This window comes from Podarcis pityusensis (genome assembly GCF_964106645.2).
Source record: "Podarcis pityusensis genome assembly, chromosome: 12".
NCBI lineage: Eukaryota > Metazoa > Chordata > Lepidosauria > Squamata > Lacertidae > Podarcis > Podarcis pityusensis.
This window is the reverse complement of record NC_138037.1, coordinates 46,196,077-46,210,860: the sequence shown is the minus strand read 5'-3', so window position 1 is coordinate 46,210,860 and position 14,784 is coordinate 46,196,077. Positions and strand designations below refer to the sequence as shown.

General features: G+C 45.4%; 2 protein-coding genes across 3 annotated transcripts in view; one reads left to right on the top strand and one right to left on the bottom strand.

Moving 5' to 3' along the window:
* The window catches only part of CAPN7 (calpain 7), a 40,950-nt gene extending 31,642 nt beyond the window's left edge, over positions 1-9,308 (top strand). Inside the window, exons 16-21 of the mRNA XM_080974721.1 lie at positions 1,671-1,746; positions 3,431-3,576; positions 6,229-6,291; positions 7,488-7,618; positions 8,534-8,617; positions 8,712-9,308. Of these exons, the coding sequence (XP_080830847.1) occupies positions 1,671-1,746; positions 3,431-3,576; positions 6,229-6,291; positions 7,488-7,618; positions 8,534-8,617; positions 8,712-8,856 (645 nt within the window). The 3' untranslated portion in view covers positions 8,857-9,308. The remainder of the gene's footprint in view (positions 1-1,670; positions 1,747-3,430; positions 3,577-6,228; positions 6,292-7,487; positions 7,619-8,533; positions 8,618-8,711) is intronic.
* Positions 9,309-11,781: 2,473 nt separating this feature from the next.
* SH3BP5 (SH3 domain binding protein 5) overlaps positions 11,782-14,784 on the bottom strand; it is a 49,276-nt gene continuing 46,273 nt past the window's right edge. For both annotated transcript variants that reach the window (XM_080974862.1, XM_080974863.1), the window contains one exon: positions 11,782-13,413. In XM_080974862.1, the coding sequence (XP_080830988.1) occupies positions 13,238-13,413 (176 nt within the window). In that variant the 3' untranslated portion in view covers positions 11,782-13,237. The remainder of the gene's footprint in view (positions 13,414-14,784) is intronic.

Below are 14,784 nucleotides of genomic sequence, written 5' to 3'. Positions count from 1 at the left end.
TTACCTTTTTAACTTTTGTCAAGCATATTTCATAGACCTTTCTTGCAAGCCGCTTAGAGGTTTTGGTACAATTACCACATTTTCCCCTGTATAAGACTAGGTTTTTTCCCTTAAAAATAATGTAGAAAATTTGGGGGCGTCTTATACACGGATACATCCCTCTATTTTCTTAAATCTGACTCCCCCAAAATAGGGGGCATCTTATACATGAGGGCATCTTATAGATGGGAAAATACGGTACGTGGTATACAGTCATATCTTGGTTTTTGAATGCCTTGGTATGTGTACGTTTTGGTTCCTGAACGCCAAAAGCCCGGAAGTAGGTGTTCTGGTTTGCAAACATTTTCTGGAAGCCGAACATCCGACGCGGCTTCCGCTTGAGTGCAGAAAGCTCCTGCAGCCAATCGGAAGCCGTGCCTTGGTTTTCAAACCGTTTTGGGAGTCAAATGGACTCCCGGAACAGATGAAGTTCAAGAACCAAGGTACCACTGTATAGATTTTGTAAGAGATAGGCTACGTTTGCGTTAACTAGAGCAGTGTGCTCAGCAGCAGATCTCGCAACCAAACTGCTGGCACATCTGTACCTCCAAAACTGTGTACTAGAGTGCATTGTTAGTGTGCTAAAGTTTTTGCAGCGGGAAATGCAACTAAAGGGTTCCTGTGAGTCTTTCACCCACGCAAGAGCTGCCTCCTGTGTTTCTGTGTGACCGACTGCCATCAGCTTCCCTCGTTCCAGTCAGCCTCTACCAGATTTGGGGGTCTGTTCCTTTTGGAGCCGAGCATTTTTACCTTTGCATTCTCTTAAACCCTGTTATGTGCAGGTGTCAGGGAACTGCCATCGGAAGGAAGGGAGGTGAAGGGGCTCACACAGGTTGGGAGAGACTCAGCAGCTGAAGAGGGAACCAGTAGGGGGAGAGGAGGTGAGCTGAGGGAAAGGGAGCTGGAGGGATGGCTCAGAGACACTTCCAGCGAAAACAGTGGGGAGGTTTCAGGACCTCCTGTAGGGACACCCACTCCTCGCCGGAAACTGTCACGCAGAGAGTCCAGAAGACGTGTTTCCGTTAAGGAGCTTTTATGTTGGAAGCGATTCCGAAAGCAACCACTGTCGGAATCTGCCAGCGACTGACGGAGCCATGTTTAAGGGGCTCCGTTACAGACAGAGGTTTGCAAACTTGACCAAACTCTGAGGGACTTGGATTTTACACACAAGCAGCTCATCGTCCCATCACAGCAGGTGTGAATTGTGCTGCTCAAAAACTGAAGGTCTGTTGAGTCGTGTCAGAATGAGCGAGAGAGGGAGCCTCCCCGGTCAGAGGCAGTCTACCTAAGGGAAGGGGGGCGGTTGGTTTTATTCTCATTCTCATTGTGTCTTCTGTGTTTTTATGCTGTGAACCGGCCTGAGATCTGCCAGGTGAAGGGCGGTATAGAAATGTAATAAACAGAAGCAGAATGTAGGTGGGTGGGTGGGTGACTAAGGCTAACCAACGAAAATAACAGATGAATAATAAGAATAATACATAAACGATGACATGATCGATGGGGGGTTATTATTGGGTTATTTTATTTTAATTTTATATATTCTGATCTTTTTTGTGAACCGCCCTGAGACCTCCGGGTATAGGGCGGTATATAAATTCAATTAATAATAATTTTGGTCTTTGCTTTGGCAGGATGACTTTGCTCACAACCGGGAGTTCATCACAATGGTGGTATACAAAACAGATGGGAAAAAAGTTTACTATCCTGGTAGGTGTGTTAATAACCCTCCTTTTCCAGCTCCACCCTACAACCTATGAATACAAAGCTTCCAAAATAATATTAAAAGATTTCCTTTGTCAAGGAGGACATATGATTGAGAAGCTCATTGCTGAAGCAGAGTGTATGTAACCCTTTCTCAGACGTTTATTGACCGAATTCTGTGGGTGTCTCATTTGACAGCCTGAGAAGGGTCCGGCGACTCTGCAGCTGACCACTAAATTAGGTCTTGTTGATGTCCAGCTATGCCTCTTCTTGTTTCTGACATCTGTTACTTTGCCATCAGCATCCTCTAGAAATGCTAAAGTCTACCTCAAGAATCTCCATCTTCTCCAAGGATGGGGAACCTGAGGCCCTCCAGATGGGAGGGCTGCGGGTGGCGCTGTGGGTTAAACCACAGAGCTTAGGACTTGCCGATCAGAAGGTCAGCAGTTCGAATCCCCACAATGGGTGAGCTCCCGTTGCTCGGTCCCTGCTCCTGCCCACCTAGCAGTTCAAAAGCACGTCAAAGTGCAAGTAGATAAATAGGTACCACTCCGGCAGGAAGGTAAACGGCGTTTCCGTGCGCTGCTCTGGTTCGCCAGAAGCGGCTTAGTCATGGTGGCCACATGACCTGGAAGCTGTATCCCGGCTCCCTCAGCCAATAAAGCGAGATGAGCGCCGCACCCCCAGAGTCGGTCACGACTGGACCTAATGGTCAGGGGTCCCTTTACCTTTACCTTCTTCTCCAAGGATGGAGAACCTGAGGCCCTCCAGATCTTTTATTTTTACTACATCTTACGTCCCCCCATGATGACCGAAGATGATGGGAGTCCATTCAGCCCAGACACTGAGGTCCAGCTCCGAGGGCCTTCTGGCAGTTCCCTCCCTTGCAAGAAGTGAGGTTGCAGGGAACCAGGCAGAGGGCCTTCTCAGTGGTGGCACCCACCCTGTGGAACACCCTCCCATCAGATGTCAAGGAAATAAACAACTATCTAACTTTTAGAAGACATCTGAAGGCAGCCATGTTTAGGGAATTTTTATATGTTTTATGTTTTACCATGTTTTTATTATTCTGTTGGGAGCCGCCCAGAGTGGCTGGGGAAACTCAGCCAGATGGGCGGGGTATAAAAAGATATATATTTTAAAAAACATCTAGAGAGCAAAAAAATTCCTTTCCCTTTCAAAAATGCATATATCAAACCTAAATCTATAAACCTCTTTCTTTCTTTTTTATGGGTGGCTTATACAATTTTTTAATAATAATAATGATGGTGGTGATGATGTATTCTTTTTCTATACTGAAAGTTACATTTGTTACTCAACAGTTATATTCCAATTTAACAAAACTAGTGACTTCCCGCTTACCCAACATCAATGCTTATAACCCAAATTACAATTGCATTTTAAGGTTCCGTCTTACCAATTTTCATCCTCTCCAACATGTTTCTTAATCTATTTCTCACACTTCAAACCCTGCTGTGGTCTCCGCATATGGGAAATAACTTTTGAAATAGACTAGAAAGGTCTTCTTGAAAGGATTCTAAATTTGTGTCTCTTATCAGTGCCGTCACTTTCGCCGTCTCAGCGTATTCCAAGACCAGCCATTTTTCCTTGGAGGGTTTCCTCTCCTTCCATTTCTGTGCGTGGAGAATCCTTGCCACTGTCATCACGTGCATAAATCTTTCCTTTTCAGCCGACCCTCCTCCGTATATCGATGGGATTCGAATCAACAGCCCCCACTATCTCACCAAGATCAAGCTGACTTCTCCGGGAACCCATACATTTACTCTGGTGGTTTCTCAGTACGAAAAGCAGAACACGATTCACTACACGCTCAGGGTATGTGTTTATAGGCAGCCTTGCGAAAGAAGTATTTTAAGACGCTGGTCATCCCCACCATCAACTCTTTTCAGAGTCGGGCAGGGCAGCGGGAGTCGGCTCCGAGGCAATTCTTTCTACAGGGGAGCAGGCAAGTGGTTATTTTTAGCCCGGCTTACGGGGATTATATGGTAGAGCTGTTTTTGTTTCATTCAAAATTGCGGGAAACGCAACAACGATGTTAAACAGCTTTAACAAAAAGGCGTCTCATTCCTTTTAATAATGGGGTCCTTTTAATGATGATCATTGGCGGAGGCACAGAGGAAATCTCATTGCTGTGATGACAGCTGCCAAATACAGTGGTACCTCAGGTTACATACGCTTCAGGTCACATACGCTTCAGGTTACATACTCCGCTAACCCAGAAATAGTGCTTCAGGTTAAGAACTTTGCTTCAGGTTGGGAACAGAAATCGTGCTCCGGTGGCGCAGCAGCAGCAGGAGGCCCCATTAGCTAAAGTGGTGCTTTAGGTTAAGAACAGTTTCAGGTTAAGTACGGACCTCCGGAACGAATTAAGTACTTAACCCGAGGTACCACTGTACAGTCATACCTTGGAAGTTGAATGCCATGCGGATCAAATGTTTTGGCTCCCAAAGGCCGCAAACCTGGAAGTGAGTGTTCCGGTTTGCGAACGTTCTTTGGAACCCAAACGTCCTCCGCAGCTTCCGAACGTTTTGGAAGTCAAACAGACTTCCTGAACGGATTCCATTCGACTTCCAAGGTACAACTGTATAGTCACCATGTGATAACTTACGTGTACAGTCACCAGCTTTCCTTAGAGCAGATCAGTGACCAGGGGTGCCAACTAGGAAAAAAGGGGGGGGGATTAAGGTATGCCCTGCCCCGCATAATCACTCACATGACACAGCATACACACACCATTTGAATGGCAGCGCCCATCAACCTTTTTGAGGGGAGGGGGGCCAGATCACACACATATTTTATGGGGAGAAGGCGAAGAGACCTTTGCCCCTAGGACAGCGGTTCTCAACCTGTGGGTCCCCAGATGTTGTCGGACTACAACTCCCATCATCCCTGAGCTCTGGCCTTGCTAGCTAGGGGTGATGGGAGTTGTAGTTCAACAACATCTGGGAACCCACAGGTTGAGAAAGGCTGCCCTAGGAGTTGGTTCCTATGAGCGTGAGCACTGGGCTTCTGCCTAAAGCAAAACCCCAAGTGAATTTGCAGATTCTCTCTTGGGTGTGACAACAAAAGAATTTTGAGAGAAGCCAAAAATGTCAAACGAGAATATTACGATATATCGCATCCCTAGATTATGTGTAGGGACGCGGGTGGCGCTGTGGGTAAAACCTCAGTGCCTAGGACTTGCCGATCGTATGGTTGGCGGTTCGAATCCCCGCGGCGGGTTGAGCTCCCGTCATTCGGTCCCAGCTCCTGCCCACCTAGCAGTTCGAAAGCACCCTTAAGTGCAAGTAGATAAATAGGGACCGCTTTATAGCGGGAAGGTAAACGGCGTTTCCGTGTGCTGCGCTGGTGCCGGCTCGCCAGAGCAGCTTCGTCACGCTGGCCACGTGACCCGGAAGTGTCTCCGGACAGCGCTGGCTCCCGGCCTCTTAAGTGAGATGAGCACACAACCCTAGAGTCGGACACGACTGGCCCGTACGGGCAGGGGTACCTTTACCTTTACTAGATTATGTGTGATCCTGGGGAAACTTGTGGCACATTGTTGAGGGCCCTTATCCCAGACGCAGTTCCTTCCTGGCCAAGTCGAGTTGTGATGTGATGACGATTGATCAAACGTAGCCGATTCTTTTCTGGATATTCTCTCTCTTGAATGTTCTGGGCCAGCCAGTTCAGCTTCTCAGGGAAACAGCAAATCTTTCTTTTACCTCCGCCAGTCTACCCTGAAGCAATAACAAAGATGCTTTCTGCTCCTTGCATATTGGACAAGTTGTATAATTACATCTCTCTTACAAGGGCTCACATTAGGGCTGGGCGATATCTGGTTTTCAACATCAAGATATATCACCAGCTAAACATCGTGATATATCACGATGTCTGAAATAAGGATGGAGCTATGTAGAGGCATTGGCTGGCTTCACAGTTGTTCCTGCATCTTGATTTTTGCCGGCACCTGCTCTGGTGATTCGCTGCCCCCTGCAAGAGGCAGGGGAGAGCTGAGCCAGCAATGTTAACAGGAGCTGCAGGAATCAAGAGAAGTATTGGCTGGCTTCATGGTTCCTCCCACATTGTGATTTTTGCATAACACACACACCATGATTTGTGATATCTCGGCAGGTCAAAAATTATAAAACTGGTATCACAATATGGGATTCAAACCGGTTTTGGACAATATATCACCCAGCCCTACTTCACACCTTGCAAAAATCTGCATTTACGTGTGTGGGTTTTTCTGTAAGAGAAAACAAAGCAATTAGGTTCTGCTAAGGACGTAAGGAGACATCGCTGGATCATCCCAATGGCTCATCTTGTTCTCACAGTGACCAACCAGATTCCTGTGGGAAACCAGAACAGGAGCCCAAGAGCATCTTGGCCTTGTGCGTTTCCCTAGCCGTTGTCCGCTGCTTCTTTTTAGTTTCACAGCGTGTGGATCGTTCTGTGTGAATCTTTTCCATTTCTTTGTCAACTCAGGTGTATTCAGTGTGCAAGTTTAACTTCTGCAAGATCCCGACACCGTATACCATATCCAAACGGGTAAGAAAGAATTGCAATCTCTATGGTCATCTGTTGGGTAGATCGAAATAAGATCTACAAGTTCCTCGGTATATCCTTGCTGGGTTTAACCCTTGGCTGTGTGACAGAAAAACCAAAATTGTGCTAAACGCTCATTGTAGTGAGCCTATTTAGTGATGTATTTACTTACTGTATTTTTCGCTCCATAAGGCGCACCGGACCATAAGGCACACCTAGTTTTTAGAGGGGGAAATCAAGAAAAAAAATATTATTCCCCCCCCCCCGCCCCAAAGAGCAGTGGACAGGCTGTGCTCAGCCTGTCCGCTTTTCCCAGAGCTGCTCAGGGCTGCCGGGGGCAGCCCAGGTCCCCCCCCCCAGCCCCAAAGAGCTAAGAAGCCAAGACAGCGAGCAGGATCCATCCCGCTGGCTGTCTTGGCTTCCTCTTTAGCCGTGCGCAACCTCTCCGGCCGGGAGAGGCTGCGCACGGCTATGGCAATTCCCCCACCTCCCACAAAAGCCGTGCACCCTTTAAGGAGCGCGCAGATCCTGCGGGCTTTTCTACGAGGAGGGAGAAGGGACTGACTGGCCGCATCAGTCCCTTCTCCCTCCTGGGGAAAAGCCCGCAAGAGCCGCACCGAGCTTGTGTGCGGCTCTTGGGGGCTTTTCCTGCCTGCCTCCCCCCTGCATTCGCTCCATAAGACGCACACACATTTCCCCTTACTTTTTAGGAGGGAAAAAGTGCGTCTTATGGAGCAAAAAATATGGCAAATGCAGCTATAACCAAACCAACTCAAATGGCTCTAAGGCATAAGGCTCCCCTCTTTTTGAAACATATTAAATACACTTCCAGCTGCCAAAATCTATTGATCCTGGGCAGTCCCCATCTTAAAAGAATACAAGCAGTTGAAGGCTTGGCAAGAAATGCGTGCCTAACAGGCACTTGACACTTGAGTCTAAATCCTGCAACAAAGGAAGACTTTAGCAGTACCATTTTCTCATTTCCCATAAAAGGACATAGCAATTAAGTCAAGGAGCCGATGTAAAACCTTTGCCTTGTTCCAGTGTAAGCTTGAGCAACTTTGAGATTGAAGTTCTAGGTAAAGCGTTGGACGTCAACCAGAAGGGAAGTTAAACTGGAACTAGGATTAATTAATCATTTGTTTTTGTTCTCAATAGTATGTGCTGCTTAAGAACCTCTTGAATTTTCTTTCGCTTAGGTAAATGGGCAGTGGAAAGGCCAAAGCGCTGGCGGGTGTGGGAATTTCAGAGAGACCGCCAAGAACAATCCTATTTACCAGTTCCAGTTGGACAAGGCCGGCCCCCTCCTCATTGAGCTACGAGGACCAAGGTTTGTGCAGGTTTGGAGGAGTGGAGCTGCAAAGTTAGTGCAGTGCAATGCAAACGTTTGTTGGCCAAACACAGTCATTTGTCCAGTGTTATAAACTCCATTTGTTTTTGTTCCTTTATGGGGAATCTAACCAGCAATTGCTGCAATTAATAAAATAGATAGATAGATAGATAGATAGATAGATAGATAGATAGATAGAACGGTAATAATAATAATAATACATATGTATACCAGCCTTCATCCAAAGATCTTAGGGTGGTTCACAGCATAAAAATACAGAATAAAATGAGAGTACATAATCAAGACAAAACAATAACCCCCCTCCCACACACACATTTGAAAGGACACACGTTTCAGAAAATTCCTTCTTTTAATTACTTGTTCTAAGGATGCTGAGTTATGTGCTTAGTTCCAAATCCTATACAGTGGTACCTCGGGTTACATACGCTTCAGGTTACAGACTCCGCTAACCCAGAAATAGTACCTCGGGTTAAGAACTTTGCTTCAGGATGAGAACAGAAATCGTGCTCTGGCGGCACGGCAGCAGCAGGAGGCCCCATTAGCTAAAGTGGTGCTTCAGGTTAAGAACAGTTTCAGGTCAAGAACGGACCTCCGGAACAAATTAAGTACTTAACCTGAGGTACCACTGTAATTTTGGTGTCCATAAATACCGTTGTCCAGTGCTTTTTCCCCCCCTAAAAAATGTTTAGTGGTACTTTAATTTTGACTCCAGAAAATCACCATTTTATAGTTCAAATCGGGGGAAATAAATACAGTAAATGGACAAAACTACAAAGATTCACAAAATGTTTAGGGATATGCGTACCCCTGCGTACCCCCCAGAAAAAAGCACTGCCCTTGCCAAGGATCACTGTGTCTAAAAGGCAATCACAACCTCCGATTTGGTTTTGGCAGGCAATACAGTGTTGGCTTTGAAGTGGTGACCGTCTCTGCAGTGGGAGAGCAAGGCTTTCAGAAGAAAAACAGCGGCGATTACAGGTAACGCCTCGTCTGGCGACACATCTTTCTGGATTTGCATCGTGCTAGATCTCGTCCTAAGTTTGCCCTTTTTTTCTCTTTTTCTCCCTCCAAGATGCGGGTTTTGCTACCTGGAACTCGAATGTGTCCCTGCTGGCATTTACAATATTATCCCAAGCACTTTCCTCCCTCAGCAGGAAGGACCTTTCTTTTTGGACTTTAATAGCGTTACCCCTCTTAAGACATCGCAGCTGCAGTGAAGTCACCCATCTCTATGATTGAGACTCTTTAAACGCTGGAGGGCAATCGAAAGAACCTACCTAAGGGAGGAAAATGTTTACATGGGCTGTGCAAAACAAATCTGGACTTTCTCAAAGGGAATTGCACCCTAAAGTTGGAGCAGGTAACCAATGCTGTGGATTGATTTTGAACACCTGCAAGTTTCTACCACGTATGCACTTTTATAAGGACAGATGTTCCTTGTCCATAGGGATCTCTTAAAGCAGAGCGGAAACCTGGTCTCCTCTCTTAGCCTAGAAGTGGCCAACTGGAGGGCAGGCCAAGGGAATTGCTTGTTTGTCTAAAATGTCCTTGCTTTTTGCATGGCTTTGCTTCTAAGAATATTTTCATCACGTTTGGGCTTTAAAATGTCTGTTTCCCACCAACCCCCCTCCTTACGGCTTTGATTTTTCCAAATACACCGATGAACAAGCTCAGGTCGTATCTGTCTTGAATCAGAGATGGCTGTACATGTTGAAATACTTCCTTGGCTCTTTGCTGCAAGGGTGAGAACCTGTGGCCCTCCAGATGTTTTGGAACTAATAATGATAATAACATTATGATAATATTATTATTAATAATAATAATATCCTGCCATGAGGACTAGGAGAAACCCCTGCCTGAAATAGCTGTTGGTAGAGCTAACCCTCGCTTTAGCTCTGGGTGGATAAAAATCGATTTATTTATTTTTTAATCGGACTTTTAAAATAAAATGCTTTTGGAGGAAAAATCTTTCTAAAGATAGTTTTCTATTTAAGTTACATTATAGTCCAAAGGCTATTCATCAGGAAATAAGGATTTAAGTTTTTCATGTGTGTTAAACTCAGTCTAAGGTTTTTGTTTTTTTTAATTGTTTAACCACATCAGTTAACAAATACGGATACATATGCTATAGTGTTATTGTCTTAGTTAAATAAATTGTTAAGGAAATGATTATTTTTCTACTTCCAATAAAGTACAGCAGAAAAGTTGTCCAAATATAAACAATTACATTTCATAATTACCTGTCTGTGTATTTCTAATAGTCTAACCAAATCAGTATAATTTTTGATATAACTGTAAAAACTACTCTGAAAATTTATTATTCCAAAAATGAAACCTTCAGCTGGTTGTAAATATTAAGATTATACCAGCAAGAATGAGTCTTTCTGTAAGAAAATGATTTAAATCAGGTCTTACTGACTAGTGATTTAAATCGATTTGATTTGAATCAAATCCACCCAGCTTTAGCTGATTTCCCCCTTAAATGTAGGGCTTTGGAGATGTACCTATTTCTCTTTAAAGCAGGGCTGGGAACTGTGCTCTTCTATAGTGCTGGGTACCCAACGGCCATCAGCCCTAGTCACCCATGTCTGGGACGGTGGGTGTTGTGGTCCCACCACCCATTTGCAGGGCTGCAGGTTCTCCATCCCATCTACAGCACAGAGGACGAGGCTCTCTTTTGTTATTGGTAAGTTCAATTTGTGAAAGACTCTTGGCATTCCCAATGGAGAAATAGCAGCTTCAGGCCAAAGGGAGAAGGGGCTGGAGCAAGCCTTGCTTATTTCTCCCCAATTCGCGACTTAAAAATCCATTTCCCTAGTTTGTTTTCAGCTAAATCTGCCTGAATTTATTTATTTTTAACTTTTGCTTTTCTCAAGAAAATGAATGCCCACGCAAGATAGCTCCTTCCCTGTTATCAAGCGACTCAACAGGATGATGTTGCTTTTGCTATTATCTCAACTGGTAGCTCCCTTTGAAAAGGAAATCAAAATCGGGTGCCTTGTAATTGCTGTTCTGTGAGCGACCAGCTAGGCTAGGGGGAATTGAAACACGCTGTGCACTTATCAGGAACTCTGCTTAACTGCTTTGCAAGGCAATTAGTAAGATGAAAGTTACAGATGTAGCCCTGACTGCAAACAAGTCAGTAATAAAAAGACAGAAGGCAACAGATTTAATTGACTCTTTAGAGGACGACTACATGCAAGAATATTCTATGTAAGTACCAAAAAATGGATTCTATATGGAGTTTGTTGTGTGTACATATAGGTACACATATGGTGGGGATTTATATGCACAGGGACTTAACAAGAATTCATCCTTTGTTTATGGCAATGCATGATTTTTTTGTACATGTACTGCTATTAAGCCAGGTATTTCCCATCTTACATTTGTGCCTCTGGTTTTTCCTCCCCAAGTGCAGAACCTGACATTTGTCCCTGTTGAAATTCATTTTGTTAGCTTGGGCCCAGTTCTCCAACCCGTTAAGGTCATTTTGAATTCAGATTTTGTCTTCTACTCAGGCTTCCTCAACCTTGGGCCTCCAGATGTTTTGAGACTACAGTTACCATCATTCCTGGCCACTGGTCCTGCTAGCTAGGGATCATGGGAGTTGTAGGTCAAAAACATCTGGAGGCCCAGGGTTGAGGAAGCCTTCTCTACATCATTAGCTACCCTTTCCAGTTTGGTGTTCTCTGTGAATTTGAGGAGCGTCCTCTCCATTCCTTCATCCAAGTCATTTTTTAGATGTTGAACAATGACGGGCCCAAGACAGAATCCTACAGCATCACACTTGTCACTTTTTTCCATTGACAGCATTTGTGGCTGAGCTTGTTTTTTATTTCCTCCCTCCTAACCGCTTTTCCTTTTGTGTCATGTCTCTTTAACATAGTGAGCCTGAGGCCAGGGGACTGTCTGGGATATATATTTATTTTTAAATGGCTGAAATGCTTTTTAATCCTGCAACTTGGGTGCTCAAGGGAAGAGTCTACGGTGCACACAATAATATTAAATCCAGAGCTTTTGGTGGTTTTCTTTTTACTATTTATCACTGTGCCACAAATGGGACGAACAATTGTACCCCTTCGCTCTGACTTCCAAGCTTGAATCTTGCCGTGCATCAGAGAAAAAAAGAAAACACACACGACAACTGTTTAGTTTTCGCTTTATTATTGACCGTTCCATTTGGCACTCGCAGAGTTCATTTCCTCAGTCGAAACATAAGCCAAACGCACAAATGGAAGTTGTCTGTATATTGAGGGGAACAAATTTGTAAAGGCTTCCCTAAAAGAATTTTAAGCACTTTCAACAGAACCATACTGCACATGAAAACAAAACTGAAGAGTGAAAGGAACATTCACTGTAGTGCGAAGGGTATATATATACTGTACATTTGTTTTCAGAATAGCTACACAAAACTGTAGTTGGGGACAAAAAAACACAACAGAACTAAGCTAAGGAACAGAAAATCTGAGGACTGGGCAGCCAAGGAAACGAGTAAGTTTTATTAGCAATGGCATATGTCAGTTTCAGAAATGCTAACTACCAAAACAAAAGTCCTATGATTTTAACTACCTCTTATTAGCATAACTACCCGACATCTCTACTGCGTAACAGCTGTCGCTGAACATGCTTTGACACCCTTCCCAATCTTACTCGACTTCTTTTCCCTCGAGGGATGCTAAATTTATAAGTCCTTTAATTACTCTACAAACCCTATAACATGACAACCTACAGCGATATTTAGAAGTACTCACTCATCCCCTTAAACCCCTAACTGGCAAATAGACCATCTGTTCATGCAGGAAAACTCCCCCTTCCAGCTTGGTAGGCCCAAGGTGTAAAAATAATATTTTCCTGCTCCTACCTAGCAACGGACACCAGCCATACCAGAGAAAGTCATCTGTAACAGCTCCGATGTACATTTCATTTTTCTTACTGGATCCGTAATAATTGGGACATCTCCGAAACATGGTACACTAAGAAAGGGCCTGTGCATCAATATTAACAACATATTTATGTTACCCTTGAGGTATACTTTTTAATCATATATGAGGTCTAGAGACTCAGGGAAGGTTTCTAGACTCGGTCACATGCAACAGTATCCTTTTATAATCCAAAATATAAATATAGATGTTTAAAGTAGAAGGCTAGGCCGCTGGTCTAAACAGCAGCTCGGCTCAAAAAACGGGCATTGCCTACAAAATGGACACTGGCTGCTCCTCCTAAATGTTTGGTTCGGTCTTCCGTTTCCCGACTGGCACAGAACTCCATACGCGGAACGCAACTAGTTATTGCTTCTGCCAAAACTGCTACCAGAGTGTCTTGCAAAGGCTGCGAAGTCCGACAAGCACAGCGGATGTTTGTGACCGGTTTCCGTCACGGCGAAAGATTTTGCTTGCATTTCTAAAATAAAAATGCCGAAACGCATACCTCAGCCCTCAACGCCGATGGAACTCTCAGTGCAGTTTCCTAAAGAGTAAATGCTTAAAAGATTTGGCATGTATTAAATAGTTATTGGCACAAGGTTCTTCTGGCAGGCAGAAGAGAAGTTTGTATAAATTAATCGATAGCTTCCTCCTTCGCTCCGAGGGGACGTCGACCTCAGCCGATTTGTACTACTTTTCTGTCTGCGCAGATCCCATCTTTGACTTTCAGGCATTGGAGAGACAGCTGCTTCATCCGGTTGTCCAACGTAGGGCCACTGGAAGAGGAGTGGCTGTTCCGGTTCTTGTTTGCTTTGTCAAGCGCCTTGTTCTCTGCCCCTTCTGCTCTGTCCCCTGCGAAGATGAGATGGAAAGGTTCAGCAGTGTGAATCATGGAACGAGGTGGGTTTTACAGAACCTAGGAAGCTGCCTTGTATCGAGTCAGACCATTGGTCCAGCTGGCTCAGTACTGTCTATGCTGATTGGCCATGGGTCTCCCACCCCTACCTCGAGATGCTGGGGAATAAGGGTTGTACCCACCTACATTCTACTCACGAGTCGATCCACTTAAATTTATGGTCTTAATTTAGTCATCTCCATTAATTTGAGTGGGTCTGCTCAAAGGATAGGGGATGCGAGTGGCGCTGTGGGTTAAGCCACAGAGCCTAGGACTTGCCAATCAGAAGGTCGGCGGTTCGAATCCCCGCGATGGGGTGAGCTCCCGTTGCTCAGTCCCTGCTCCTGCCCACCTAGCAATTCGAAAGCACGTCAAAGTGCAAGTAGATAAATAGGTACCGCTCCGGCGGGAAGGTAAACGGTGTTTCCGTGCGCTGCTCTGGTTCGCCAGAAGCGGCTTAGTCATGCTGGCCACATGACCCGGAAGCTGTACGCCGGCTCCCTCGGCCAATAAAGCGAGATGAGCGCCCCAACCCCAGAGTCGGCCACGACTGGACCTAAAGGTCAGGGTTCCCTTTACCTTATTATAACATAATACTGTTAACCTTTTAGCTGAAGGTTCTCTGAAAGCAACAGCATGGTCTCTATAGTGTGTGTGTGTGTGTGTGTGTGTGTGTGTGTGTACACACACAGCTACACAGCTGTAAGATTGAGTCGTAATACCCACAGTCTCCTACATCTCTTGCACTATTCTCCCCTAGGACTGGTAGCACACATTTTGTTAATAAAACACATTGGTATTCCTTTCCATTTCTTCAAGCAACAATAAACCCGTCAACCACCACATCCCATGAGCTTTATTTACAGCTATTAGCTTTGACTCTGTGCTGCCGATTTTTGGTGACTTACAGTATTTTTCGCCCTATAGGACGCACTTTTTCCCCTCCAAAAATGAGGAAATTTGTGTGCGTCCTATGGGGCGAATGCAGGCTTTCGCTGAAGCCTGGAGAGCGAGAGGCATCGGTGCGCACCGACCCCTCTCGCTCTCCAGGCTTCAGGAAGCTATCCACAAGCCTTGGGAGCCCGCGGGAGTTCCCGCTGGGCTCCCACAGCTTGCGGAGAGCTGCCTGCATCCCGAAGACTGGGGCGCGCTGAGCAGTCGCACCCCGGGCTTCGGGTAGCTCTGCGCAAGCCGCGGGAGCCTTCCCACGGCTTGCGGAGAGCAGCCTGTTCTGGGGGCTGGGGTCGGGAGAAGCTTGGGCCTGGGGGGGGGGAATAATTTTTTTTTCTTTATTTCCCCCCCAAAAAACTAGGTGCGCCTTATGGGGC